Source organism: Aquarana catesbeiana, linkage group LG05 (genome assembly GCF_042186555.1).
Source record: "Aquarana catesbeiana isolate 2022-GZ linkage group LG05, ASM4218655v1, whole genome shotgun sequence".
In the NCBI taxonomy this organism is placed as follows: Eukaryota; Metazoa; Chordata; class Amphibia; order Anura; family Ranidae; genus Aquarana; species Aquarana catesbeiana.
The window spans coordinates 20,792,694-20,819,162 of record NC_133328.1 but is presented as its reverse complement, the minus strand read 5'-3'; the positions used below and the strand labels follow the sequence as shown (position 1 = coordinate 20,819,162).

General features: G+C 46.4%; 1 protein-coding gene across 1 annotated transcript in view; it reads right to left on the bottom strand.

Moving 5' to 3' along the window:
* Positions 1-26,469, bottom strand: part of CRHR2 (corticotropin releasing hormone receptor 2) — a 220,118-nt gene that overhangs the window by 81,667 nt on the left and 111,982 nt on the right. The window contains exon 3 of the mRNA XM_073629504.1: positions 7,094-7,176. Coding sequence (XP_073485605.1) covers positions 7,094-7,176 — 83 coding nt within the window. The remainder of the gene's footprint in view (positions 1-7,093; positions 7,177-26,469) is intronic.

Below are 26,469 nucleotides of genomic sequence, written 5' to 3'. Positions count from 1 at the left end.
ACAGGGAAGAAAAAAAAAAAAGAGCAACACAGGAATGATCGATTTTTGGATTTTCTCGGGGAAGGCGGTGAGAAGGTGGAGGATGGATCTCCCCAGACAGCAATAAAAACTGGACAGGCCAAACCCCTCCCAGCTCCATCCAAAACTAAAGCCTTGTACACACGATCGGATTTTTCCAAAGGTCTCCGGATCTGACTTTTCCAACTTTGGCGTTCGATCTTGTTTGACTCTTAGGAAGTACGTCCTTTTGAGTTCAAACCATCTGGTAAGCCTTCATCCGATCGGTGGAGGACTCACCTTCACATATTGTCTAATCACCTGTCCACTATTTTAATGTCAAAATGATGTTATGAACACTTGAGGTACATCCCTTGAAGGGTCATTTGGTTTCACCACATTTTTGGTTTTTCATTTCACTCATGGACCTTATGTTTATTTTTTTTTTTTTTCTCTTTGATTTTTTTTTCCATGCGAAATGTAATGTAAACTGTAACAAAATCACATAAATTCAATTATGCCCCGTACACGCGGTCAGATTTTCCCTACGGAAAATGTTCGATGGGACCTTGTTGTTGGAAATTCGGCGTGTAGGCTCCATCGGACATTTTCCATCGGAATTTCCGCCACACAAAATTTGAGATCTGGATCTCAAATTTTCCGACAACAAAATCAGTTGTCGTAAATTCCGATCGCGCGTACGCAATTCCGACGCACAAAGTCCCACGCATGCTCGGAATCAAGCAGAAGGAGCCCGCACTGTAGACATCAAAAGAAGTTCTGGACAGCCGCACTCCAAAAAATATTTTGCCTTTTGTTCAAAAAAGGGGTCATCTAAAATACAGGTCACAGCAGAGCGGGAAAAAATCTTACGCGTTTCACACTACAAACAGTGCTTAATCATAGCTCGAGGTGAGCTTGTTGTTGGAAATTCTGACCGTGTGTAGGCTCCATCGGACATTTTCCATCAGAATTTCCGTCACACAAAATTTCAGATCTGGATCTCAAATTTTCCTGACAAAAAAAAAAAACAGTTGTCGGAAATTCCGATCGTGTGTGCACAATTCCGACGCACAAAGTCCCACGCATGCTCGGAATCAAGCAGAAGGAGCCGCACCGGCTACTGAACTTCATTTTTCTCGGCGTTCGCAATTTCCAACAACATTTGTGCGACCGTGTGAATGCAAGACAAGTTTGAGCCAACACCTGTCGGGAAAAAAAACATGGATTTTCTTGTCGGAATGTGCCATCGTGTGTACAGGGGCATAAGAGTTCCACATTGTTTGTATTGATCATTGTGAGATCCATCCAATGGTCTTTGTTCACTTGAAGTTTTAGCGCTGCACTTTTACCTTTATTACCATTATTGCTCTTGTCTGTTTGCCGTGTTGGCTGCTGTATTTTATTTTAGGGCGCAGTGCGGTATTATATTTGTACTTTTTCACTTGGTTCGAGATGATAAGAAAGGCAACAGTAACTCAAATAACCACTCGTTACAACCAAGGTATGAGGAATATCATCTCTGAACGCCCAACACATCGACCCTTGAAGCGATGTGTTGGGGGTTCAGAGATGGTATTCTGCATACCACACCGGGTGCCACTCCTGTCAACTAATAACAGGAAACTGAGGCTACAATTGGCACAGGATCACCAAAACTGGACAATAGAAGATTGGAAAAAACGTTGCCTGGTCTGATGAGTCTGGATTTCAGCTCCGACATTCAGATGGTGGGGTCAGAATTTGGTGTAAACAACATGAAAGCGCATGGATCCATCCTGCCTTGTATCAATAGTTCAGACTGGTTGTGGTGGTGTGATGGTGGGGGGGATATTTTCTTGGCACACTTTGGGCCCCTTAGTACCAACTGAGCATCATTTAAACCCCACGACCTACCTGAGTATTGTTGGTGACCATGTCCATCCCTTTATGACTACAGTGTCCCCATCTTCTGATGGCTCCTTCCAGCAGGATAATGCACCATGTCACAAAGCTCCAATCATCTCACCACTGGACAATGAGGTCCCTGTACTCCAATGTCCTCCACACTCACCAGATCTCCATCCAATAGAGCACCTTTGGGATGTGGTGGAAAAGGAGATTCACATCATGGATGTGCAGCCGACAAATCTGCAGCAACTCCGTGATGCCATCATGTCACTATGGAGCAAAATCTCTGAGGAACGTTTCCAACACCTTGTTGAATCTATGTCATGAAGAACAAAGGGGGTCCAACCCCGATAGGTGTACCTAATAAAGTGGCCGAGATTACAATGTAAGGAACTTACACACACATACATACTAGGAGACAATTTAGACAGAAGCCAATTAACCTACCAGTGTGTCTTTGGAGTGTGGAAGGAAACCGGAGTAAACCCACGCAGGCACAGGGAGAATATGCAAACTCCATGCAGGTTGTGTCATGGTTGGGGTTTGAACTGACAGCCCCAGCGCTGCTAAGAGGAAGTGCCGACCACTTAGCCACTGTGCTGCCTTACAGGGGTTGTAAAGGGTCGTGTATTTTCAGCTCAATGCATCCTACGCATTAAGGTGAAAAAACACCTGGCAGTGACCGGCCCCCCCGTTTTACTTACCTGAACCCTCGAACTTGTCCCACGGGGACGCGCTGTCTCTCTGCCCGGGGTTCTCGGCTGTTGATTGGATAGATTGATAGCAGTGCAGCCATTGGCTCCTGCTGGTGTCAATCAAACCCAATGACACGGCCGCTGTGGGGGGCGGAGCCGAGTCCTGCATTCGCCGTCTATGGACTCGGGAGCGCGCCCACAAGGTAACTCTCCCGGCAGAGTGCTTCTTCTAGGGGGTTATCTGATGGGGGGGGGGGGGAGCCCAGAAGAGGAGGTTCGGGGCCACTCGAGATGCACAGTGGAGGTAAGTATGATATGTTTGTTTTTTTATTTTTTATTTTTTTAAATGAACCTTTAGTATCACTTTAAGTCTCAAGATAGCTGGAGGAGCCATACAAATCATTTCTTTATGCTCCATACAAGTGTGTATCCAGACTTGCTGTTATGTAATGAGACATGTGGATACCTTCTGCAATAAGAAGGTTCTACTGAGCTACCATATACAGTGCCTTGAAAAAGTATTCATACCCCTTGAAATTTTCCACATTTTGTCATGTTACAACCAAAAACGTAAATGTATTTTATTGGGATTTTATGTGATAGACCAACACAAAGGGGCACATAATTGTGAAGTGGAAGGAAAATGATAAATGGTTTTCAACATTTTTTGCAAATAAATATGTGAAAAGTGTGGGGTGCATTTGTATTCAGCCTCCTTTACTCTGATACCCCTAACTAACATCTAGTGGAACCAATTGCCCTCAGAAGTCACCTAATTAGTAAATAGAGTCCACCTGTGTGCAATTTAATCTCAGTATAAATACAGCTGTTCTGTGAAGCCCTCAGAGGTTTGTTAGAGAGCCTTAGTAAATCACCAGCATCATGAAGGCCAAGGAACACACCAGACAGGTCAGGGATAAAGTTGTGGAGAAGTTTAAAGCGGGGTTAAGTAAAAAAAAATCTCCCAAGCTTTGAACATCTCACGGAGCACTGTTCAATCCATCATCTATAAATGGAAAGAGTATGGCACAACTGCAAACCTACCAAGACATGGCCGTCCACCTAAACTGACCGGCCGGGCAAGGAGAGCATTCATCAGAGAAGCAGCCAAGAGGTCCATGGTAACTCTGGAGGAGCTGCAGAGATCCACAGCTCAGGTGGGAGAATCTGTCCACAGGACAACTATTAGTCGTGTTCTCCACAAATCTGACCTTTATGGAAGAGTGACAAGAAGAAAGACATTGTTGAAAGAAAGCCAAAAGAAATGTTCCATTCGCAGTTTGTGAGAAGCCATGTGGGGGACACAGCAAACATGTGGAAGAAGGTGCTCTGGTCAGATGAGACCAAATATGAACTTTTTGGCCTAAAAGCAAAACACTATATGTGGCAGAAAACTAACACTGCACATCACCCTGAACACACCATCCCCACTGTGAAACATGGTGGTGGCAGCATCATGTGGTGGGGATGCTTTTCTTCAGCAGGGACAGGGAAGCTGGTCAGAGTTGATGGGAAGATGGATGGAGCCAAATACAGGGCAATCTTAGAAGAAAACCTGTTATGCCGCGTACACACGGTCGGACTTTTCGGCAACAAAGGTCCGACAGTCTTTGCGATGGACTTCCGATGGAGTTTTGAAGGAACGGACTTGCCTACACACGATCACACCAAAGTCCAACGGATTGGTACGTGATGACATACGACCGGACTAAAATAAGGGAGTTCATAGCCAGTAGCCAATAGTTGCCCTAGCGTCGGTTTTCGTCCGTAGGACTAGCATACAGACGAGCAGATTTTTCAATAGGAACTAGGTCCGGCGGAGTTCCGATGTAAAGATTTGAAACGTGTTCCAAATCTAAAGTCCGTCAGATTTTCGACATAAACAGTCCTCTGAAGGTCCGATGAAGCCCACACACATTTGGATTGTCCGCTGGATTTGGTCCATTGGACCAGTCCAGTCGAAAAGTCCTTTTGTGTGTACGCGGCATTAGAGTCTGCAAAAGACTTGAGACTGGGGCGGAGGTTCACCTTCCAGCAGGACAACAACCCTAAACATACAGCCAGAGCTACAATGGAATGGTTTAGATCAAAGCATATCCATGTGTTAGAATGGCCCAGTCAAAGTCCAGACCTCAATCCAATTGAGAATCTGTGGCAAGACTTGAAGACAGACGCTCTCCATCCAATCTGACAGAGCTTGAGATATTTTACAAAGAAGAATGGGCAAAAATGTCCCTCTCTAAATGTGCAAAGCTGGTAGAGACATCCCCAAAAAGACTCTTCCATAAAGGTCAGATTTGTGGAGAACACGACTAATAGTTGTCCTCGTTCCCGTCTCAAAAAGTTGGGAGGTATGTGATCAGCCATAACATTCTGTTTACTGACAGGTAAAGTGAATAACATTGATTATCTCCTTACAGTGGCACCTGAAAATGGGTGAGACACAATAGGCAGCAAGTGAACATGTTGTCTCTGAAGTTGATAAGCAGAAAAAATGAGCGATCATAAGGATTACAGCGACTTTTGAGGGTAGTTGCACACAAAAGGTTTTTTTTTTACCTTCATGCATAGAATGCATGAAGGTAAAAAAACTTCAGCCTTTAGAACCACTTTAAGGGCTAGTTTACACTTGCTTCAAAACAAGGCTTCAGGCAGGCTTTGTTAAAGCTCTCTGAACGCCAGTCAAAGCTCCTGTCACTAAATAAAATGATTAGCTTACAGTCCTGTTTACACCTTGCTTTTGCTTGGTGCTTCGATGATACTTCGAAGAGGCTTTGGTGGAGCTTTGATGGGGCTTCAGTGGGGCTTTGGTGAGGCTTTGTGGGGCTTCAATGAGGCTTTGGTAGAGCTTCGATGAGGCTTCAGTGGGGCTTTGATAAGGCTTCGGTGGGGCTTTGATGAGGCTTCAGTGGGGCTTCGATGGGGCTTTGGTGGAGCTTCGATGAGGCTTTGATGAAGCTTCGGTGGAGCTTCGATGGAGCTTTGGTGGAGCTTCGATGGAGCTTTGGTGGAGCTTTGATGGGGCTTTGGTGGAGCTTCGAAGAAGCTTCGGTGGAGCTTCGATGAGGCTTCGGTGGGACTTTGGTGGAGCTTCGATGAGGCTTCGATGGAGCTTCGATGAGGCTTCGATGGGGCTTTGTTGGAGCTTCAATGGGGTATTGGTGGAGCTTCGATGAGCCTTCGGTGGGGCTTCGATGAGGCTTTGGTGGAGCTTCGATGGGTCTTTGGTGAAGCTTTGGTGGAGCTTCGATGAGCCTTCGGTGGGGCTTCAATGGGGCTTTGGTGGAGCTTCGATGAGCCTTCGGTGGGGCTTCAATGGGGCTTTGGTGGAGCTTCGATTGGGCTTCAGTGGGGCTTTGGTGAGGCTTTGATGAGGCTTTGGTGGAGCTTCAATGAGGCTTCAATGGGGCTTCGATGAGGCTTTGGTGGAGCTTCGATGGGGCTTCAGTGGGGCTTTGGTGGGGCTTCGATGAGGCTTTGGTGGGGCTTCGGTGGAGCTTCAATGAGGCTTTGGTGGAGCTTCGATGGGGCTTCGGTGGGGCTTCGGTTGGGCTTTGGTGGGACTTTCCAGCGAGCTTTACCATAGACTTCTATGGAGGCTTTGAAGACGCTTTGAAGCACCACTAAAGCTACATGGGGTATAATTTTTGAAGCAAAGCCAAGCAAAAGCAATATGTAAACAGGACTGTAAGCTAACTATTTTATTTAGTGACAGCCTTCAGAGAGCTTTAACAAAGCCTGTCCGAAGCCTTGTTTTGAAGCAAGTGTAAACTAGCTGTGAATATGTGTTGAAGCCGAAGCAAGTGTAAATGAGCCCTAATGCTGATTCTAATTCAGAAAGGTGGCAGAACACACAGAGCACCGCAGTTTGTTGTCTATGGGGGGGCTGTGTACCCTCAGACCAGTCATTGTGCCCACGCTGACCCGTGTCCACAGTCAGAGGCCCCCTACAATGGGCACGTGAGCCTCAGAACTGGACCACGGAGCAATGGAAGAGGGTGGCCCGGCCTGATGAATTCAAGAATAGTTTGAGGCGTTGACTTGGCCTCCATATTCTCCAGATTTCAGTCCAACCCGGCATCTGCGGGATGTACTGGAAAAAACAAGTCCGATCCATGGAGGCCCCATCTCACAACTGGCAGGTGGTAAAGGATCTGCTACTGAGGGCTTGGTGCCGGGTGACCACGGAGTACCTTCGGGGGTCTAAAGGAGTCCATGCCACAAAGGGTTATGGTGGGCGGCCTTAATGTTATGGCTGATCGGTGTGTATATATATATATATTTATTTAGTAAATAAGCCTTAGTAAATCAACCCCAGCATGCCCCGGCCTGGCAGTGGCACATGGGTGAGCAACAGATGGCACCACTACAGACACATTTCCTGTGATAAGTATCAGGAATGAAGAGGACAGACCGGCACACAGAGGAAGACGATTGTTATCGGCCTCGGATGGAGCAGAACCTTTGGATGTATGGTGGGGGGATCATCTTCCTGTGATCTGTTGGCTCACCTTATCCAGGATGGGAACGCACTGAGAATAATTCATCCAGGAGGCCCACGTCCCGTTCTCAAAACATTCTCTGAAAACAGCTCCTGCCAAGAAAAAAAAAAAAAAAAACAATCGTTCACAACATAGAAAACTAGATCTCATGAACCTGAAAAGTCACAAATGCATATAATACCTTCCTTCCTCCCCCATCGATCGACGTGCAATTAAAATGTTTTTTTGTTTTCAGGAACCACCTCTTGTGAGACCCAGTGATGTCATCCCGGGGTCCGTCTGCCAGTCTTTTTGCTCTGAGTTTGGTGGGAGAGGCAGACGGGCTCCTTGCAAGTGTCACAGCACCCTGCCTCTAATCTTCTTTCAAAAGCATTATGTGAAAGAACACGTGCCCGGCATCCCTTTAGATATGCATGCTCCTCTTTGCTGGCCACTGGGTGCCGCAGTCTTTAGCTGTGCGATCTGTTGATCAGTTAATTGATTACACCCTAATAGAGTGTAGCTGAGCAACTGATCAGCAGATTGCACAGCTAATCAGGAGCTTGCACGCCGGGGGGGGGGGGGGGGGATGTGTTCTTTTATATAGTGCTCAGGAAGCAATTTATGAAAGCTCAGCATCACCTAGCCCTTTCCTCCCCAGCCTGACTGTCCCTGGCCCACCGCGGACCGAGATATGTGTGTGCGCCGCTCAGGCTGTATGGCAATGAAGTCTAGTGCCCACCGCTGTGTGTGCTGGCCGGGAAGGGAGCTCGTCTCTGCTCTAGGGCAAGGGTCTCCAAACTTTCTTAACAAAGGGCCGGTTTACTGTCCTTCAGGGTTTTAGGGGGGCCAGACTGTGGCCAGTGGGAGTAAAAAAGGTCCCAACATCATTGAGAGAAAAATAATGCCCCATTGTTTGTTGGGAGTAATTGGGCCCCATCATTGGTGTCATGGGGAGAAATTGTGCTCCATTGTTGGAATCACTTGGAGGAATTGTCCCCTATCATTGGTGTCATTGGGCCCCATTATTGGTGTCATTGGGGGGAATTTTGCCCCATCGTTGGTATCATTGGGGGGAATAGTGCCCCATCGTTGGTGTCATTGGGAGGAATGGTGCCCCATCATTGGTGTCATTGGACCCCATTATTGGTGTCATTGGGAGAATTTGTGCCCCACCGTTGGTATCATTGGGGGGAATAGTGCCCCATCGTTGGTGTCATTGGGAGGAATTGTGCCCCATCATTGGTGTCATTGGAACCTATTATTGGTGTCATTGGGAGAAATTATGCCCCACCATTGGTATCATTGGGGGGGAATAGTGCCCCATCATCGGTGTCATTGGAACCTATTATTGGTGTCATTGGGAGGAATTGTGCCCCATCATTGGTGTCATTGAGCCCCATTATTGGTGTAATTGGTAGGAATTGTGTCCCTTCATTGGTGTGTGGGGGGTGGGGGGATTATGTCCCATTGTTGGTATTAGTGGATGAAACAGTGACCTGAGGGCCGCATAAAAGCAAGCAATGGGCCGCAGTTTGGAGACCCCCGCTCTAGGTAATAGTAGAGAGTGATTAGGTGTCCCGGGAGCCGCACATCAAGTCAACACCTGTTGTATGATAGTGAATGGCAGTCTCAGCCTGGACCCTGCCAGACCACGCCCCCAACGCGTTTTACTCCGCCCACTGGAGCTTATTCATGTCCCTGGCCCACCACTTTCATTCATTGGATTTATTTTCTTTCAATCATGGAGGCTCAGCATCACATGTGGGCATTATGCAGTATGAGCTGCATCCAAATACAGCCTGTTTAGGAACGCCCACTCCTGCAGACGGACATCCACCCATCTCGGCTATTTCATATTTGCATAACTCCTTCCAAGAGTCAACCCACTGCTTGCATGTTTTATAAGAGTACTGAGGCCGGGGGGGGGCTGTGATGTTTTCATAAAGCTATGTACAGCACCCTGCCAGCTCCTCCTACCAGCCATGATCTGCCCACCTTGCATAGTGAAGCACAGAGACCCAGGGATGATGTTACTGGGTCTAAAATAAGATAAGTAATGAAAATGGAAAACTTTTAATTTAAAAATGTCATTAGCATGTTGATTTGGGAGAAACCAGCAAAATAAAAGCAAATTATACTTCATCCCTAAACCCAGACATGGCAGTAGAGTCCCACTTTAAGTATTTCTTAAAGTAACGCTATTGTGACATTTTGCATTGTTGAATCCCCACCTATATTTAGACAATCCTTCCTGAAGCTTCGGCTGCAATTATTTTTAGTTCCATCACCAATAGATCACGGGAAGAAGTTAATTCCACAATTTGCTTTTTCCATTTATGGGCCTTTCCCGATAATTGCTCTTTTTAAAGGTTCAGAAAGCTGACATTTCCCGTTTATTGAAATAGTGCGCAGACAGAGGGAGAGCCGCTGCGGTGATTTATCACACAAGAAAAACTTCAAAGACAAAATCGGTAATCGAAGACAAAGGACAACATACAGAATTAAAGTGGTACTCCGGGATTTAAATAAAAATTATAAGCACCTCCGGGGCCTTTCCCCCCCAGAGAATAGGTGTAGGTATCCCCACCCCTGAGAAACCCCTTGTCTCCGCCCCCTACCCGCCCACGAGCACCGTCTCTTGTCCCCCCTTCCCCTATCCACCTGCCAGTACCACTCCTTTCAGAGAATATAGAACCACGTATTGTTTTGTAGTGTTAAGTCGTTTGTATGGAATTTTTTACTAATAACAGGAAAGGTATCCAAAATAGACTCTCTCCCCCAGCAACAATAGACCCCCAGCAACAAAAGATCCTCCCCAGCAACAATAGACTTCACAAGCAAAAGATCCTCCCCAGCAACAATAGACCCCCCCCCCCCCTCCAGCAACAAAAAGAACCTCCTCAGCAACAATAGACCCCCAGCAACAAAAGATCCTCCTCAGCAACGATAGACTTCTGCAACAACAATAGACCCCCCAGCAACAAAAGGAACCTCCCCTGCAAAAATAGACCCCCCCCCCCCCCGCAACAAGATCCTCCCTAGCAACAATAGATTTCCCAACAACAAAAGATCCTCCCAACAACAAAGACCCCCCAGCAACAAAAGATCGTCCCCAGCAACAAGATCCTCCCTAGCAACAATAGATTTCCCAACAACAAAAGATCCTCCCCTGCAACAAGATTCTCTCCAGCAACAAAAGATCCTCCACAGCAACAATAGACTTTACCAAGAACAAAAGATCCTCCCTAGCAGCAAGAGACCCCCCAGCAACAAAAAGACCCCCCCCTGCAAAAATAGACCCCCCCAGCAACAAAACATCCTCCCCAGCAACAAGATCCTCCCCAGTAACAATAGATTTCCCAACAACAAAAGATCCTCCTTAGCAACAATAGACCCCCCCAGCAACATAAGATCCTCCCTAGCAACAATAGACCCCCTAGCAACAAAAAGATCTTCCCCTGCAAAAATAGACCCCCCAGCAACAAAACATCCTCCCCAGCAACAAGATCCTCCCCAGCAACAATAGATTTCTAAACATCAAAAGATCCTCCCTAGCAACAATAGACCCCCCAGCAACAAAAGATCCTCCCCTGCAACAATAAACACCCCCCAGCAACAAAAGATCCTCACCAGCAACAATAGACTTTCCCAACAACAAAAGATCCTCCCTAGCAACAAAAGACCCCCCCCCAGCAACAAAAAGATCCTCCCCTGCAAAAATATATCCCCCCCAGCAACAAAAGATCCTTCCCAGCAACAAGATCCTCCCCAGCAACAAGATCCTCCCCGGCAACAATACACTTTTCCAACAACAAAAGATCCTCCCCAGCAACAAAAAGATCTTCCCCTGCAAAAATAGACCCCCCAGCAACAAAACATCCTCCCCAGCAACAAGATCCTCCCCAGCAACAATAGATTTCTAAACATCAAAAGATCCTCCCTAGCAACAACAGACCCCCCAGCAACAATAAACACCCCCCAGCAACAAAAGATCCTCCCCTGCAACAATAAACACCCCCCAGCAACAAAAGATCCTCACCAGCAACAATAGACTTTCCCAACAACAAAAGATCCTCCCTAGCAACAAAAGACCCCCCCCAGCAACAAAAAGATCCTCCCCCGCAAAAATATATCCCCCCCAGCAACAAAAGATCCTTCCCAGCAACAAGATCCTCCCCAGCAACAAGATCCTCCCCGGCAACAATACACTTTCCCAACAACAAAAGATCCTCCCCAGCAACAAAAAGATCCTCCCCTGCAAAAATAGACCCCCCAGCAACAAAACATCCTCCCCAGCAACAAGATCCTCCCCAGCAAAAATAGATTTCTAAACATCAAAAGACCCTCCCCAGCAACAAAAGATCCTCCCCTGCAACAATAAACACCCCCCAGCAACAAAAGACCCCCAAGCAACAAAAAGATCCTCCCCAGCAACAAGATCCTCCCCAGCAACAACAGACTTTCCCAAAAACAAAAGATCCTCCCTAGCAACAATAGACTTCCCCAGCAACAAAAGATCCTCCCAGGAACAATCAGCATCCCCCCAGAACAAAACAACCCCCCTGTGCCAGCCATAATTGATCCCCCCAGGATAGACACTGCCAGGAACAAACCAACCCACCCAGCAACAATATATCCTCGCCAGCAAAAATAAAGCCAAGCAAGCAACCATAGATCCAGCAGCCAGGAAAGATAGATCCCTCCCTCAACAGTAGATCCCCACAACAATATAAGACCCCCAAAGCAAGAATAGATCCCTCACCAGCAACAATAGACTTCCCCTCACAGCAGTAGATTCCCCTCAGCACCAAAAGATCCCCAAGAAACAATGGACACCCCTCTCAGGAACAAATCGACTCCCTCAGCAACAAAAGATCTCCGACCCAGCAACAACAAACCCCCACCAGCAACAATAGATCCCCCAGTAGCAATAGACCTTTCCCGCAACAGTAGATCCCACCAACAATATATGACCTCTAGAGCAGCAATTGATAGATTCCCCACCAGCAACAATAGACATCCCCCTGCAACAGCAGATCCCGCCCCTACACAACACTAGACCCCCCCAGCAACACTACACCACCCCAGTGACAATAGATCCTCCAACAGCCAGCATCAATAGACCTTCCAGCACACTCCAGCCCCCCTTGCCAGTAAATGCATTCAGTTTTGGAGATGTCGGAACAGCATACCGCTGTGCTCCTGCTATAAAAAAAAAACAAAATAAAGTAGTGCACTGCTCACATTGCCTCTGCACACTCCAGTGCTGTCCTCAAATACCTTTTTGGTCCATCACCGGAGGTCCTCTTCAAGGCTGGGTGACACTCTATCATTGTGCCAATTGAGCACAGCCTCTCAATTACACTCCCCTCTAGGGGGTGCTACAATGTGGCCGGGGTCACAGTACTCCAGGGCTGAGCAGTGATCACACATCATCCCGCTATTGCTGGAAGAAGGAGAAGAAGCTGCACTGATGTCATCTGACCGCCAGCAAGACCGCAAGAGACGCTTCTCTCAACCTTTTTTACCCCAGAGGAACCTCCGAAAAATTCAATTTATTGGCGGTCAGTTGGAAAAATGCCCTCGCATTGGTGGGAAAATGAAGCCTGGTAAGAATGCCACGGTTTAGACTTATGGTTGGGGGGGATTACTCTACACATGCAAGCGAAAGGGGGCACGCCACAAGGTATGGAGTTGTGGCATGTTGGTGGGCATTGATGGGGTTAAAACAGGCAGTGAGGGGGCATCAAAGCACATAAGGCTGTACTAATGGTGTCCATACATAGAACAATTTTATAGACCAGGTGGACTGAATTGAAATTCACAGAGTTTCAGTCAGTAGTAGTATATCAGTGCAGCACAAAATATAAAATAAAAATAATGGATCACGTATACACTATAGTGTCAAAAGTATTGGGACGCCTGCCTTTCCATGCAAATGAACTTTAAGGGCATCCCAGTTTTAGTCCGTAGGGTTCAATATTGAGTTGGCTCCGCCCTTTGCAGCTATAACAGCTTCAACTCTTCTGGGAAGGCTGTCCACAAGGTTTAGGAGTGTGTCTATGGGAGTGTTTGACCATTCTTCCAGAAGCGCATTTATGAGGTCAGGCGCTGATGTTGGATGAGAAGGCCTGGCTCGCAGTCTCCTCCCAAATTCATCCCAAAGGTGTTCTGTCGGGTTGAGGACAGGACTCTGTGCAGGCCAGTCAAGTTCCTCCACTCCAAACTGGTTCATCCATGTCTTTATGGGCCTTGCTTTGTGCACTGGTCCAAATCATTTGGTGAAGGGGGGATTATGGTGTGGGGCTTGTTTTTCAGGGGTTGGCCTCTTAGTTCCAGTGAAGGGAACCCTTATGCCGCGTACACACGAGCAAAATTTCCGTCGGAAAAATCTTGGACGGAATTCCGCTCAAGCTTGCCTTGCATACACACGGTCACACAAAAGTTCGCCGAACTTTCGACCGTCAAGAACGCGGTGACGTACAACACTATGACGAGCCGAGAAAATGAAGTTCGATGCTTCCAAGCATGCGTCAAATTGTTTCCGAGCATGCGTAGGAATTTTGCGCGTCGGAATTGCTACAGACAACCGGAATTTCCAATCGGAACTTTTTCCGACCGAAAAATTGAGAACCTGCTCTCAGTCTTTTTGCTGGCTGGAATTCCGCCAGCAAAAGTCCGATGGAGCGTACACACGGTCGCATTTTCGGACCAAAAGCTCTCATCGGACTTTTGCTGGCGGAATTTCCGCTCGTGTGTAAGGGGCATTAGGCCTCATGTACACGGCTGCTGGTAAATGGACGTTCAGAGGCAGTTGGATGCTTTTTTCAACTGCCCCTCAACTCATCCAATGTTATCTTATGTCGTTTTTAGGCAGTTGCGTTTATAGGCTTTTCTTTGAAGGCAAAAAAATGAGAAGTTTCCGACGTTTCAGACGCCAAACGCGGCAAAACGGACGTTATAAACGTGGGTTACTAACTGTCAAGTTAAATCGTTCAGGAGAAGTTGTAAAAACGTCCCGTGTACATTAAGCCTTAAGGCGTCAGCATACCAAGACATTTTGGACAATTTCATGCTCCCAAATTTTTGGGAACAGTTTGAGGATGGCCCCTTCCTGTTCCAACATGACTGCTTATCAGTGGACAAAGCAAGGTCCATAAAGACATGGATGAGCGAGTTTGGGGTGGAGGAACTTGACTGGCCTGGACAGAGTCCTGACCTCAACCCGATAGAACACCTCTGGGATGAATTAGAGCGGAGACTGCGAGCCAGGCCTTCTCGTCCAACATCAGTGCCTGACCTCACAAATGCTCTTCTGGAAGAATGGTCAAACATTCCCATAGACACACTCCTAAACCTTGTGGACGGCCTTCCCAGAAGAGTTGAAGCTGTTATAGCTGCAAAGGGCGGAGCCAACTCAATATTGAACCCTACGGACTAAGACTGGGATGCCATTGAAGTTCATGTGAGTGTAAAGGCAGGCGTCCCAATACTTATGGTAATATAGTGTATTTATAGACGAGGAAACACCAAGCTGTTGGGAGGTTATGTCCTCCTTTAATCTGAACGTATAGCACAGCTGAGAGCCGCGTTCGGGATTATTTAGGACGTGCAATAAACACGCGGCGCGGTGAGACTTTGTTCTTCATATCTTGATATTAAACTTGACGGGGGAAACATGCTATTAGCCAGCAGAGGGAAACAATATATTATCCACCTGTGTCCCAGCGAGAGCGGAGGGGAGCTTTATTTATAGACCAGAGGAGCCATTCCATTTTATTGATAGACAGCATTGGATTAAAGTAAAATATGATGTGTTCTGCAGTGATATCTAATATAGTAAGGACTGGATTACGGCTCAGTAACAGCTGCAGGGCTCTACATTTATAAAGTGTGCAGTGGAAGAGATGAGAATAAAAGAATGTGATCCGTATAGTGGACCTTACAACCCCCCCCCATGGCAACAGCAAAGGATAAAGAATGGGGGCAGCTTCCATGGCTGAGTCTGCACTAATGGAGACCATACACAGAACAATTTTATATACCAAGTCTACTCAATTAAGTTCCAATTAGTAATATTTTCTTCTAGCAGAAGTATATTATGTTTATGCACGGAGACCCGATCAAACCCAGAGCGCTGGAAAAAGCTTCAGCAAAATGACCTGCCGGGTTCTGACTCCCCAGGGGCCCACCTCACCCCACCTCACCCAGGGGCCCACCTCACCCCACCTCACCCAGGGGCCCACCTCTCCCCACCTCACCCAGGGGCCCACCTCACCCAGGGGCCCACCTCACCCCACCTCACCCAGGGGCCCACCTCACCCCACCTCACCCAGGGGCCCACCTCACCCAGGGGCCCACCTCACCCCACCTCACCCAGGGGCCCACCTCACCCAGGGGCCCACCTCACCCTGGAGAGAAGTGATGTAGGATGTAGGAGAGAAGTGTCAGAATTGTCCTGGGTGGCAATGGGTTAAAGTGGTTGTAAACCCATTACAACCACTTTATCCTACAGGTAAGCCTAGATTAAGGCTTACCTGTAGGCGGCAAGAAATATCTCCCAAACCTAAAAGGTTTAGGAGATATTTGCAGAAATAGCGCCCCCCCCGATGTCTACGGCGCATGCACCGTTGACATCGGGCGCAGGCGCACTGAGCGTGCGGTTTCTAACAGTGATCATGCCATTAGTGGCGGCACGAGCGCACATGCGCGGGAGTGACATCGTCGCGGCTTTGGCCAGTCACAGCGCATCAGAGGAGGCATCAAAGGAGGCGAACGAGGGCCGATGCAGGGGCTTCGATCTGCTTTGCATACTAGCTCATTATGCCTTTGTCTTGCCGGGTGGTTTTTTTTTTTTGTTTTTTTTTTTAGAGGCTTTACTTCCTCTTTAATTACCATAAGTAATATACAAATAATTATTATATATTGTTTTTAAGGTAATTTACTATATTTGCAAAATCTGTACTCAAGCAGGTGGTTTAACGGACAAATTACTGAAGTCTGAAGTTTTAACTTCCAACCAGCAATTTCAGAGTAAATAGATAAATAATAGTTTATTATCTTATAACATGCAGCAGATTCTCATTCTCCCTCTTAAAGGGGTTGTAAACCTTCGTGTTTTTTCACCTTATCCTATGCATTAAGGTGAAAAAACACCTGGCCCCCCCCCCGTTTTTTTACCAGAGCCCCTTTATGTCTTCGGCGGGGAAGCGATGTCCCTCTCTCCACGGGGTCCCGGCTCTTGATTGGATAGATTGATAGCAGCGCAGCCAGGGATAGGCCTCCAGGCTCTGGCCTAGCAGCCCAGGGCAGCACTACCCACGTCCACCCAGACAGCCGTCCAGGTGGCACAGAACCCCGATCACCTGACCTCACTCAAATAAATAAGCTCTCCCAGCAGGCCAAGGGACCTAGGAAAATCCCTGCCCATTGGCTCAGACACCCCATTCATTCCTAATCTGTCCCTGCAATGACCTTGTCTTATCTAATGTCACCAGATACCCGGCCACCTAGTGACAGAAGAGAGAAGTGCAGCAACTCCAGAATTAGGGTAAAATCAATTGACCTCCTATCAAATGGCCAAAGCAACTATCACTTGGCAAATAAATTTACCAGCAACCCTGCCTAAACATCAGGGTGCTACATTTAAATTCCACAAATCCAAGGGGGGGCATGCCCAGTAGGTGGCTGGAGGGGAGCATAAATAGTCAGGGGGTTTGGGGCAGCCCTGGTCTAGTCCTGCTGGAGTATTTTCCAGCCTCAGGGGCTGCTGCCCCTATTTTGGCAGTCCCGCTGGGGTGCGCTGATGTTCATAGAGGTCTCAGCTGTGGTAGAGCTTGGAGGCCTATTCCTAATTTCTGGGGTGCCAGCTGTAGGTCATTCTGACACTGCTTCTACAGGATCTCAGGTCTGGTATTCCCCTTTGTTTCTGGCTTAAAGACTGTTCAAAGAAGTCTCACCCAGTATAGTGTGTCCGCCTGTTGTAAGTCAACATTTTTGGAGTATCCCATACCACCCCAACCCCTCTGCCATTACCAGTTCTACAAGTAATAAAAGAAAAAAAAAGACATCCCCTAGACCAGTGGTTACCAAACTGCGGCCCAAGGGCTGGATGTGCCCCTTTGCTTGCCTTTGTCCATCCCTTGAGGCACTATTCCTTCTACTGACACCAACGAGCAGTCATCATTGCTTTTATTGACACCAACAGTGAGGCACTATTCCTCCCACTGACACCAATGATGGTGCACTGTTCCTGCCACTAATACCATTGATGGGACATTATTCCTCCTCCTACTGACCACATTTTTTCAATCCCACTGACCACTAAGCCTGAGACATTGTGGACTCCGATCAATGCTGGGGCATTTTCTACTCCCATTGGCCAAAGTCTGGCCCTCCTAAAGTCTGTAAGGCAGGAAACTGGCCCTTTGTATAGAAAGTTTGGAGACTCCTGTCCTAGACTGTTTCTTGAAGCCACAGTGAATGGACTGTTCCCTGGGTGATTGGTAGCATCTGCACTGGTTGGAAAAGTACCAGTTAAATCATGGGCCCCTTTGGGGGTAGTGCTAAATTTTACAAACATTGTGGCAGGTAAAGTTTTATATATGTGCTTCCACTGTGGATCTGCCTGTACTTTCGCTTCAGCATTTGACTACAGGTCTACTTTAAAGAGCCATTGGGTAGAATTAGACACAATTCAAATGTAATAATCACTCCCTATCAGCTACATTGATCTCTGCATGTAATGAGTCCAGAGACAGACAATTAAATTGCTCTCATAATCCATTATTCTGTTCCCACCCCAACGGTCATCCCAGTTCGTGTCTGCATGAATTCTATCGCATTGCTATAAAATGGATGGCTTGACCTTTTGTTCTGAAATCTTAATATTTTATTTTCTGGTCTCCACGCTAGATGACAGCTCCATATAATTAAGCCATCTCTTCCTCTTTAGTCTCACAGGGTGTCATTATCACGGCGTCCTTGTCATGTAAAAGTGACTCTACAGTCAATAATTCATACTTTCAGCACAGCTGTAGTTGCCGTGTAAAAGAGCACACGTGAAGACCTATTTACCCTTCTGCTTTTTTGCTTTACTTAGGCTTAAAGCTTAGATGGAAAGTTTGTGGACCACTATATGGCTAAAAGTATGTGTTCCCATAATAATACATGGCACGAAGAAATTTTAGGCAATTGTGCTCTTTCAACCTTGTGGTAACAGTTTGGGGAAGACCTTTTTCTGTCCAAGCATGCTTGTGTCCCTGTGTACAAAGCCAGCTCCATAAAGACATGGTTTGACCAGTTTGGTGTGGAGGAACTGAAGTGGCCTGCACAAAACCCTGACCTCAACCCTAATGAATTGGGATCAATTGGATCACTGATTGTGAGTCGGGTCTGCTCATCCATCATCAGTACCTGACCTCATAAATGATGGCCAGCTTCATAAAGGCATGGTTTGTTGAGTTTTGGTGTGAAGGAACTCGAGTGTACTGTACAGAGCCCTGACCTCAACCCTACTGAACACCTTTGGGATGAATTCGAATGCCGATTGTGAGCCGGGTCTTCTCATCCATCATCAGTACCTGACCTCATAAATGATGGCCAGCTCCATAAAGGCATGGTTTGTTGAGTTTTGGTGCGAAGGAACTCAAGTGTACTGTACAGAGCCCTGACCTCAACCCTACTGAACACCTTTGGGATGAGTTGGATTGCTGATTGTGAGCCGGGTCTTCTCATCCATCATCAGTACCTGACCTCATAAATGGTGGCCAACTCCACAAAGCTCAAAAAGCCATTGTTTGATCAGATTGTTGTAAAGGATATAAAGTGCCTAGCTCTTCTCATCTAACATTAGTAGCTGACCTCACCAATGTTCTTTTGACTGAATGGGCACAACTTCACACCCCAACATCTTGTGAAAAGCCTTGCCAGAAGAGTAGAGGCTATTATAGCCGGAATGAGGGTGCAATTCCATATTAAAGCCATTGTTTAAGGAGTTTAATGTGGAACAACTTGAGTATCCTGTACAGAACCCTGATCTCATACTGAACATGTTTGGGATGAATTAGAATGCCAATTGTGAGCCAGGTCTTCTCATCTAAGGTCAGTAACTTACCTCACAAATGGTGACCAGCTCCATAAAGACATGGTTTGATGAGTTTTGGTGTGACGGAACTCGAGTATCCTGTACAGAGCCCTGACTTCAAGCCTACTGAACATCTTTGGGATGAATTGGAATGCCGATTGTGAGCCGGTCTTCTCATCTAAGGTCAGTAACTTACCTCACAAATGGTGACCAGCTCCATAAAGACATGGTTTGATGAGTTTTGGTGTGATGGAACTCGAGTATCCTGTACAGGGCCAGAAGAGTAGAGGCTATTATAGCCAGAATAAGGGTGCAATTCCATATTAAAGCCATTGTTTGAGGAGTTTAATGTGGAACAGCGTAAGTATCCTGTACAGAACCCTGATCTCATACCTACTGTACATCTTTGGGATGAATTGGAATGCCAATTGTGAGCCAGGTCTTCTCATCTAAGGTCAGTAACTTACCTCACAAATGGTGACCAGCTCCATAAAGACATGGTTTGATCAGACTGGTGTAAAGGATATCAAGTGCCCAGCTCTTCTCATCCAACATTAGTAGCTGACCTCACCAATGTTCTTTTGACTGAATGGGCACAACTTCACACCCCAACATCTTGTGAAAAGCCTTGCCAGAAGAGTAGAGACTATTATAGCCGGAATGAGGGTGCAATTCCATATTAAAGCCATTGTTTGAGGAGTTTAATGTGGAGCAACTTGAGTATCCTGTACAGAACCCTGATCTCATACTGAACATGTTTGGGATGAATTAGAATGCCAATTGTGAGCCAGGTCTTCTCATCTAAGGTCAGTAACTTACCTCACAAATGGTGACCAGCTCCATAAAGACATGGTTTGATGAGTTTTGGTGTGACGGAACTCGAGTATCCTGTACAGAGCCCTGACTTCAAGCCTACTGAACATCTTTGGGATGAATTGGAATGCCGATTGTGAGCCGGTCTTCTCATCTAAGGTCAGTAACTTACCTCACAAATGGTGACCAGCTCCATAAAGACATGGTTTGATGAGTTTTGGTGTGACGGAACTCAAGTATCCTGTACAGGGCCAGAAGAGTAGAGGCTATTATAGCCAGAATAAGGGTGCAATTCCATATTAAAGCCATTGTTTGAGGAGTTTAATGTGGAACAGCGTAAGTATCCTGTACAGAACCCTGATCTCATACCTACTGTACATCTTTGGGATGAATTGGAATGCCAATTGTGAGCCAGGTCTTCTCATCTAAGGTCAGTAACTTACCTCACAAATGGTGACCAGCTCCATAAAGACATGGTTTGATCAGACTGGTGTAAAGGATATCAAGTGCCCAGTTCTTCTCATCTAACATTAGTAGCTGACCTCACCAATGTTCTTTTGACTGAATGGGCACAACTTCACACCCCAACATCTTGTGAAAAGCCTTGCCAGAAGAGTAGAGGCTATTATAGCCGGAATGAGGGTGCAATTCCATATTAAAGCCATTGTTTGAGGAGTTTAATGTGGAACAACTTGAGTATCCTGTACAGAACCCTGATCTCATACTGAACATGTTTGGGATGAATTAGAATGCCAATTGTGAGCCAGGTCTTCTCATCTAAGGTCAGTAACTTACCTCACAAATGGTGACCAGCTCCATAAAGACATGGTTTGATGAGTTTTGGTGTGACGGAACTCGAGTATCCTGTACAGAGCCCTGACTTCAAGCCTACTGAACATCTTTGGGATGAATTGGAATGCCGATTGTGAGCCGGTCTTCTCATCTAAGGTCAGTAACTTACCTCACAAATGGTGACCAGCTCCATAAAGACATGGTTTGATGAGTTTTGGTGTGACGGAACTCGAGTATCCTGTACAGGGCCAGAAGAGTAGAGGCTATTATAGCCAGAATAAGGGTGCAATTCCATATTAAAGCCATTGTTTGAGGAGTTTAATGTGGAACAGCGTAAGTATCCTGTACAGAACCCTGATCTCATACCTACTCTACATCTTTGGGATGAATTGGAATGCCAATTGTGAGCCAGGTCTTCTCATCTAAGGTCAGTAACTTACCTCACAAATGGTGACCAGCTCCATAAAGACATGGTTTGATCAGACTGGTGTAAAGGATATCAAGTGCCCAGCTCTTCTCATCTAACATTAGTGGCTGACCTCAATGTAAGGAGATTCCATAATACATTGCATTATTGGTTATTGATTTTGATTATTGATTTTACCCTGAGGATATAAGTTCAGGATTGCTTATCTGCTTAATGAAATACTTTAGTGTATGTAACAAACTGCACCTTACATCTTGTGACAGTATTACTTAATAACTGATTATCTCATTTATGTCTGATGTCTTCATCTAAGGAAACATCCGTTTGTGGTTTCTATCTGTACACTGTTGCTGGGTATGAGAAGGCCAACAACGGCCAGAATTAGCTTTTTTTAGGAAGTTGTGGCTGGGCATCTCATGGTCAGCAGACGATAACAGAAAGTAAGGACACTTTTGAACTGTAATGACTTGAACTATAGGGGTTAACATTAGGGTCACAAGATGAAGACATTACTAATATATGGAAAATCACAAGATTAAGAAATTACTAAATATGCTAATGAACATTTATGTGTATCATTTTGATTGGCCCCCAAATGGGGCAGAGTCTTGTAGAGGCACAGCATAAAACAGCAAATCATTCAATAAACTATTGTAATCATTCAGCATACCTGATGTGTGTATGTGTAATTGATTAACCGCCGGCGTGGTCCTCCACTGAGCCATCTCAAGAGCCTAGGCCACAAGGAGAAGACGGGCGCCTAACAGTTTTGGTACCAGGAGTGGGGTGTGTTTGAACAGGTAAGTCATTTTACTCCTTTTTACCTATTTTTTGGTAACTGGTGTTGATGCTTGCCATGTTCAAATAACCTTGTATACCCACCTATTTACATAACTGTGCCTTCGCAACGGACTAGGCTGGTCCCTTGGAGGGTTAAGAAGGGCTCGCAGGTTTTTTGTTTAAAATAGTCTGACTAGGTTGGTCTGACTGTGTTAGGTAGATATATGTGTGTTTAAAACTCGGGAAGTATAGAATACGCCCGTAGTATAAGGAGTGGCTGAGTGGACGCCCAATTTTTGGGGAAATATTGAAAAGTGCACTTATTATAACATGTTGATATAATGTAACTTTATTTGGCCACTGTATATAAGATTTTGCTTGTTTTCTTTTAGGTACCACCGTAAGTATTTAGAGTGTATAGAGAATTAGAGAATTAGAGATAAGTGTATGATATATATGTGTATGACAACTGAATGTAAAGTACTGTATTGATTTAGAGGATTTTTTTGTTAAAGCATTACACATATATGCACTAAATGAACCACATAGGGCAAGAACCTGACTGTAGTGAGATAGCGCCCGCCTGCCCACATTGCACCTTTGGTTTACTGTTCCTTAGTGTTGACAGGACGTGGATCCTGCTCACCACTAGACCAACCGGGTTTTCATACCGACTTGGTGCAAGGGGGGTTTATCCTACCACAAGGAGGGGTTTCCTATACCGAGTACTGAGGGTTAACCTACATAGCTATATCAGCCCCACAGCGATAACAGACGAGGGGACTTATTCCCAAGTCAGGGAACAGATTATAGCACAAACAGGTTGCTTTCATCTCTGTCCCTGTACTAGACACACACTACCAAGGTTATTAGATGGGGAATTCTGCAGCAACCCAGACCATGGCCAATCCATCCCCATATGAGTATGTTAAAAACACACTACCGGGGCCACAGGTAGAACCGTTTTGGACACAGGTCAGAGAGAGATGCCAACAATTGGGGATACATGACCCGGGGCCAGTAGGTCCCTGTTCAGAGGATGATTGGAAGGAAGTGAGCAAGGTGTGTCAGGTACACAAGCACTCTTACCCACCTGGGAAGTGGGAAGACACCCAATACATGAAAGATTGTTACAAAACATGGAACAAATGCTTAGCCAAGTATAAAACAAAGTATGTAACTAAAGCCCCCACACCAAAACCTGTAAACTCACCCACCCCATCTCAGCAACCCGAAGCACCCCCCCCCTTATGTGATGGTTAAACAAGAGGATGGAACATTGGGTCCATGTCTTCAGCTGTATCCATCTTTGGATCCAGCAGTATTGGCTACCATGGTATATGGGGCAGCTGATCAGGCACAAGTTACACGATGGGAAAACGAAAGTAGGAACAGGGAAGAGGAAGTCCGGGCAGAAGGTATACGTAGGAGGGAAGAAGAAAGGATTAGGAGGTTGGATCCGAAGGAAAGGGAATTAGAAGAGAAGTTAAAAGAGCTTAAGAAGAGAAAGGAGGAATTAGAGGAGAAAATGTCTAAGAGAGAGGAAGAGCTAGAAAATTACAAAAGAGAGCTAGATAAGAGGGAGGGTGAAATAAGAGAGTATTCTGCGATAACTAAGGAAGAAAGGGATGGAATGTCCCTGGAAAAGGGAGAAGAGGAAGGAGTCAGGAAGTTAAGCCCCAGGGAAAAGGAATGGGAGGAGAAACAGAAAGAATTTAATAAAAGACAGCAGGAAGAGGAAGAAAGGATACAAAGGAAAAGGGAAGATTTAGAGGCGTACGAGAGGAAACTAGAGAAAGAGGCAAGAAGGATTAAGGAAGCTAAGGAAAAGATAATTTCACAGCCATCCACTACACTCAGAAGCCAAACTAAACCGGCCATAAGCCAGAAACCCCCACAGGAGGAAAGGGAGCAGGGTGAATCCTCTACTGAGGAAAGAGAAATAGAAATGGAACAGGAAACTCTAGGTGCCACCTTTAAAGCACCACTTATGCATATAGGGGAGACGGTAGTGCATATTCCCCTACCCCTAGGCACACTGTCAAAAATAAAGGAGTTATGCCCCAGCCCAAAGAAAAGCCCTAGGGAGGCTGGCGCTTTCCTTGCAAAATACAGTGCAGGGACGAGCCTGGATAAGGAAGATATAGCAGGGATTCTTAGTATAGTTGACCCTGACAGCCCAGAAGGGCATCCCGTAGATGCCTTATGGACAGCTCACATAGAAGAAAATAAAGATTGGGTATCTTTTTGGAAAGGTATGGGGAATCATTGGTCTACTATATACAAGGGTTCATCTGCACTTCAGGAACTTGTCCTAGCAAAACAGGGACCGAAGGAAAAGTTCTATGAATTTTGTACCCGGGTATATGGTCTGTGGAAAGCAGTAGATAACGCCAACCCCCAGTTGTTCACCACCACCATTATGGCTGGTGGCGATACGAAGGTGACACAGTTGCTTAAATTCACTAATCCAAAGTGGGCAGAACAACCCCCAGATGAATTTATGAAAGATGCTAGGTCACGAGAAACATCAGGGGTATTTGAGCAGAAGGGTGGCATTTTTCCCTCCCTGACACCAACCCAGACTCTGCCAACTGATGGGACTCCGCCCACCCACATAATGACAATGCAACCTTATCCACCAATGCAATCATATCCCCCAGACCAGGGTTACCCACCAGACCAGGGGTGCTTTAACTGTGGGGAACTGGGGCACTGGAAGTCCCAATGTCCCTACAGAATTAGAACAAACGCCCAGAGAGGAAGAGGTAGGAATCTTAACACCACCCCCCGTCGCCTTCAGGATATCAGGTATTCTCACCCACCACAACCCCAACCACCCCAACCACAACCCCAATACCAGCCTCAGCCTAATAGACCACCCCCACGCATCCCGATGCAGTGGCCATCCGCTCGGCGGACACCACAATAGGGATGCCAAGAGTACGTCCCGTCCCTCAGCCTTGTGTGTTACAATTCATCGTGGAAAAGTCTTCCGCAGGTACTATTGCGGGTAGACAATCACCTGATATGTCTATTGTTGGATTCAGGGGCTACATTCAGTAGTTTGAATGATGCCATATATGACACACCGCACTGCACTGAGGGAAACTCTATTGGTATAAATGGGACATCAATTACCCACCCCATCACTCCACCATTGCCCGTGGCCACTCCAGAAGGGCAGGAACTGTGTACCCAGAGTTTTGCTGTCCTTGTGGATTGTCCAGTATCTTTAATGGGGAGGGACCTACTCTCAAAACTGAATATCACCATTAAATTTGACAGAGGGGGCTCCCTCACTGCCAGCTCACCGTTCTGCGATTTACATGCTCCAAAGAGACACACTTTCAGGGGACTCTTTGCATCATTGCCACCCACTCTAGAAACACATGCCATATGGGCAGACAACAAAGGGAGTGTGGGTTTTATTAACTGTACACCTTACACACCACAAATGCGTCCAGACGCTGAAGTACAATATCACAAGCAATACCCCCTGCCACTTGAAAAAATTGAAGGCATCACACCATTAATCAATGATTACATAGCAAAAGGGATTCTGAAACACATTATAAGCCCCTGGAATACACCAATCTACCCTGTGAAAAAGGCAAATGGGGAGTGGAGGCTTGTACAGGACCTAAGGGCCGTTAACAAGCAGGTTATACCTCTGCCACCTTTGGTAGCAGATATTTCTTTCATCTTTTTGAAAATACCTGCTGATTCCCTTTGCTACACAGTAGTAGACCTGGCGAATGCATTCTTTAGCATCCCGATCGATGATGGGGTATTGCCCATGTTTTCATTCTCATGGGGGAGGGGTAAACAGTTGACCTGGTCAAGATTACCGCAGGGGTATGTGGACAGTCCAGCAGCCTTCTCCATGGTCCTTAATGAGACAATTAAGTCATGGACTGCTGAGCGCGGGTCGGTACTAATACAGTATGTGGACGACTTGCTCCTGTGCAGTCGATCTGCTGAAGATTGTGCGGTCGATTCCACATCTCTGTTACATCACCTGGCCAGGTCTGGCCACCTAGCATCACGGAAGAAGATACAATGGTGTCAAAGTCAGGTAGAATACCTGGGATGCATTCTGAAGGAGGGAACCAGGCTGGTATCCCCCAAACGTGCCGCAGCCCTGCAGGCTCTCAGTCCTCCAAGAGACAAAGCAACTTTGCTCTCATTCTTGGGCGCAATCGTATATTGCCGCCAATGGATCCCAGATTGTTCATATTATGATGGCATTCTGAGGGAGGCTACCTTGTCCACCGCCCCAAAGACAGTAGATTGGACAACAGAAAGGCTCTGTGCTTTTCAGGCCTTGTTACAAAGTCTGACTCAGGCCCCCGCCCTGGGATTGGTAGAATATGGCAAACCCTTTCAATTATACTGTGTGGTATCGGGAAATTCTTTTGCTGCGGTTTTGACACAGCAACATGGAACCGGGTACCGACCAGTCTCCTATCTCTCAAAAAAGTTGCCTACCCAAGTACAAGGGAT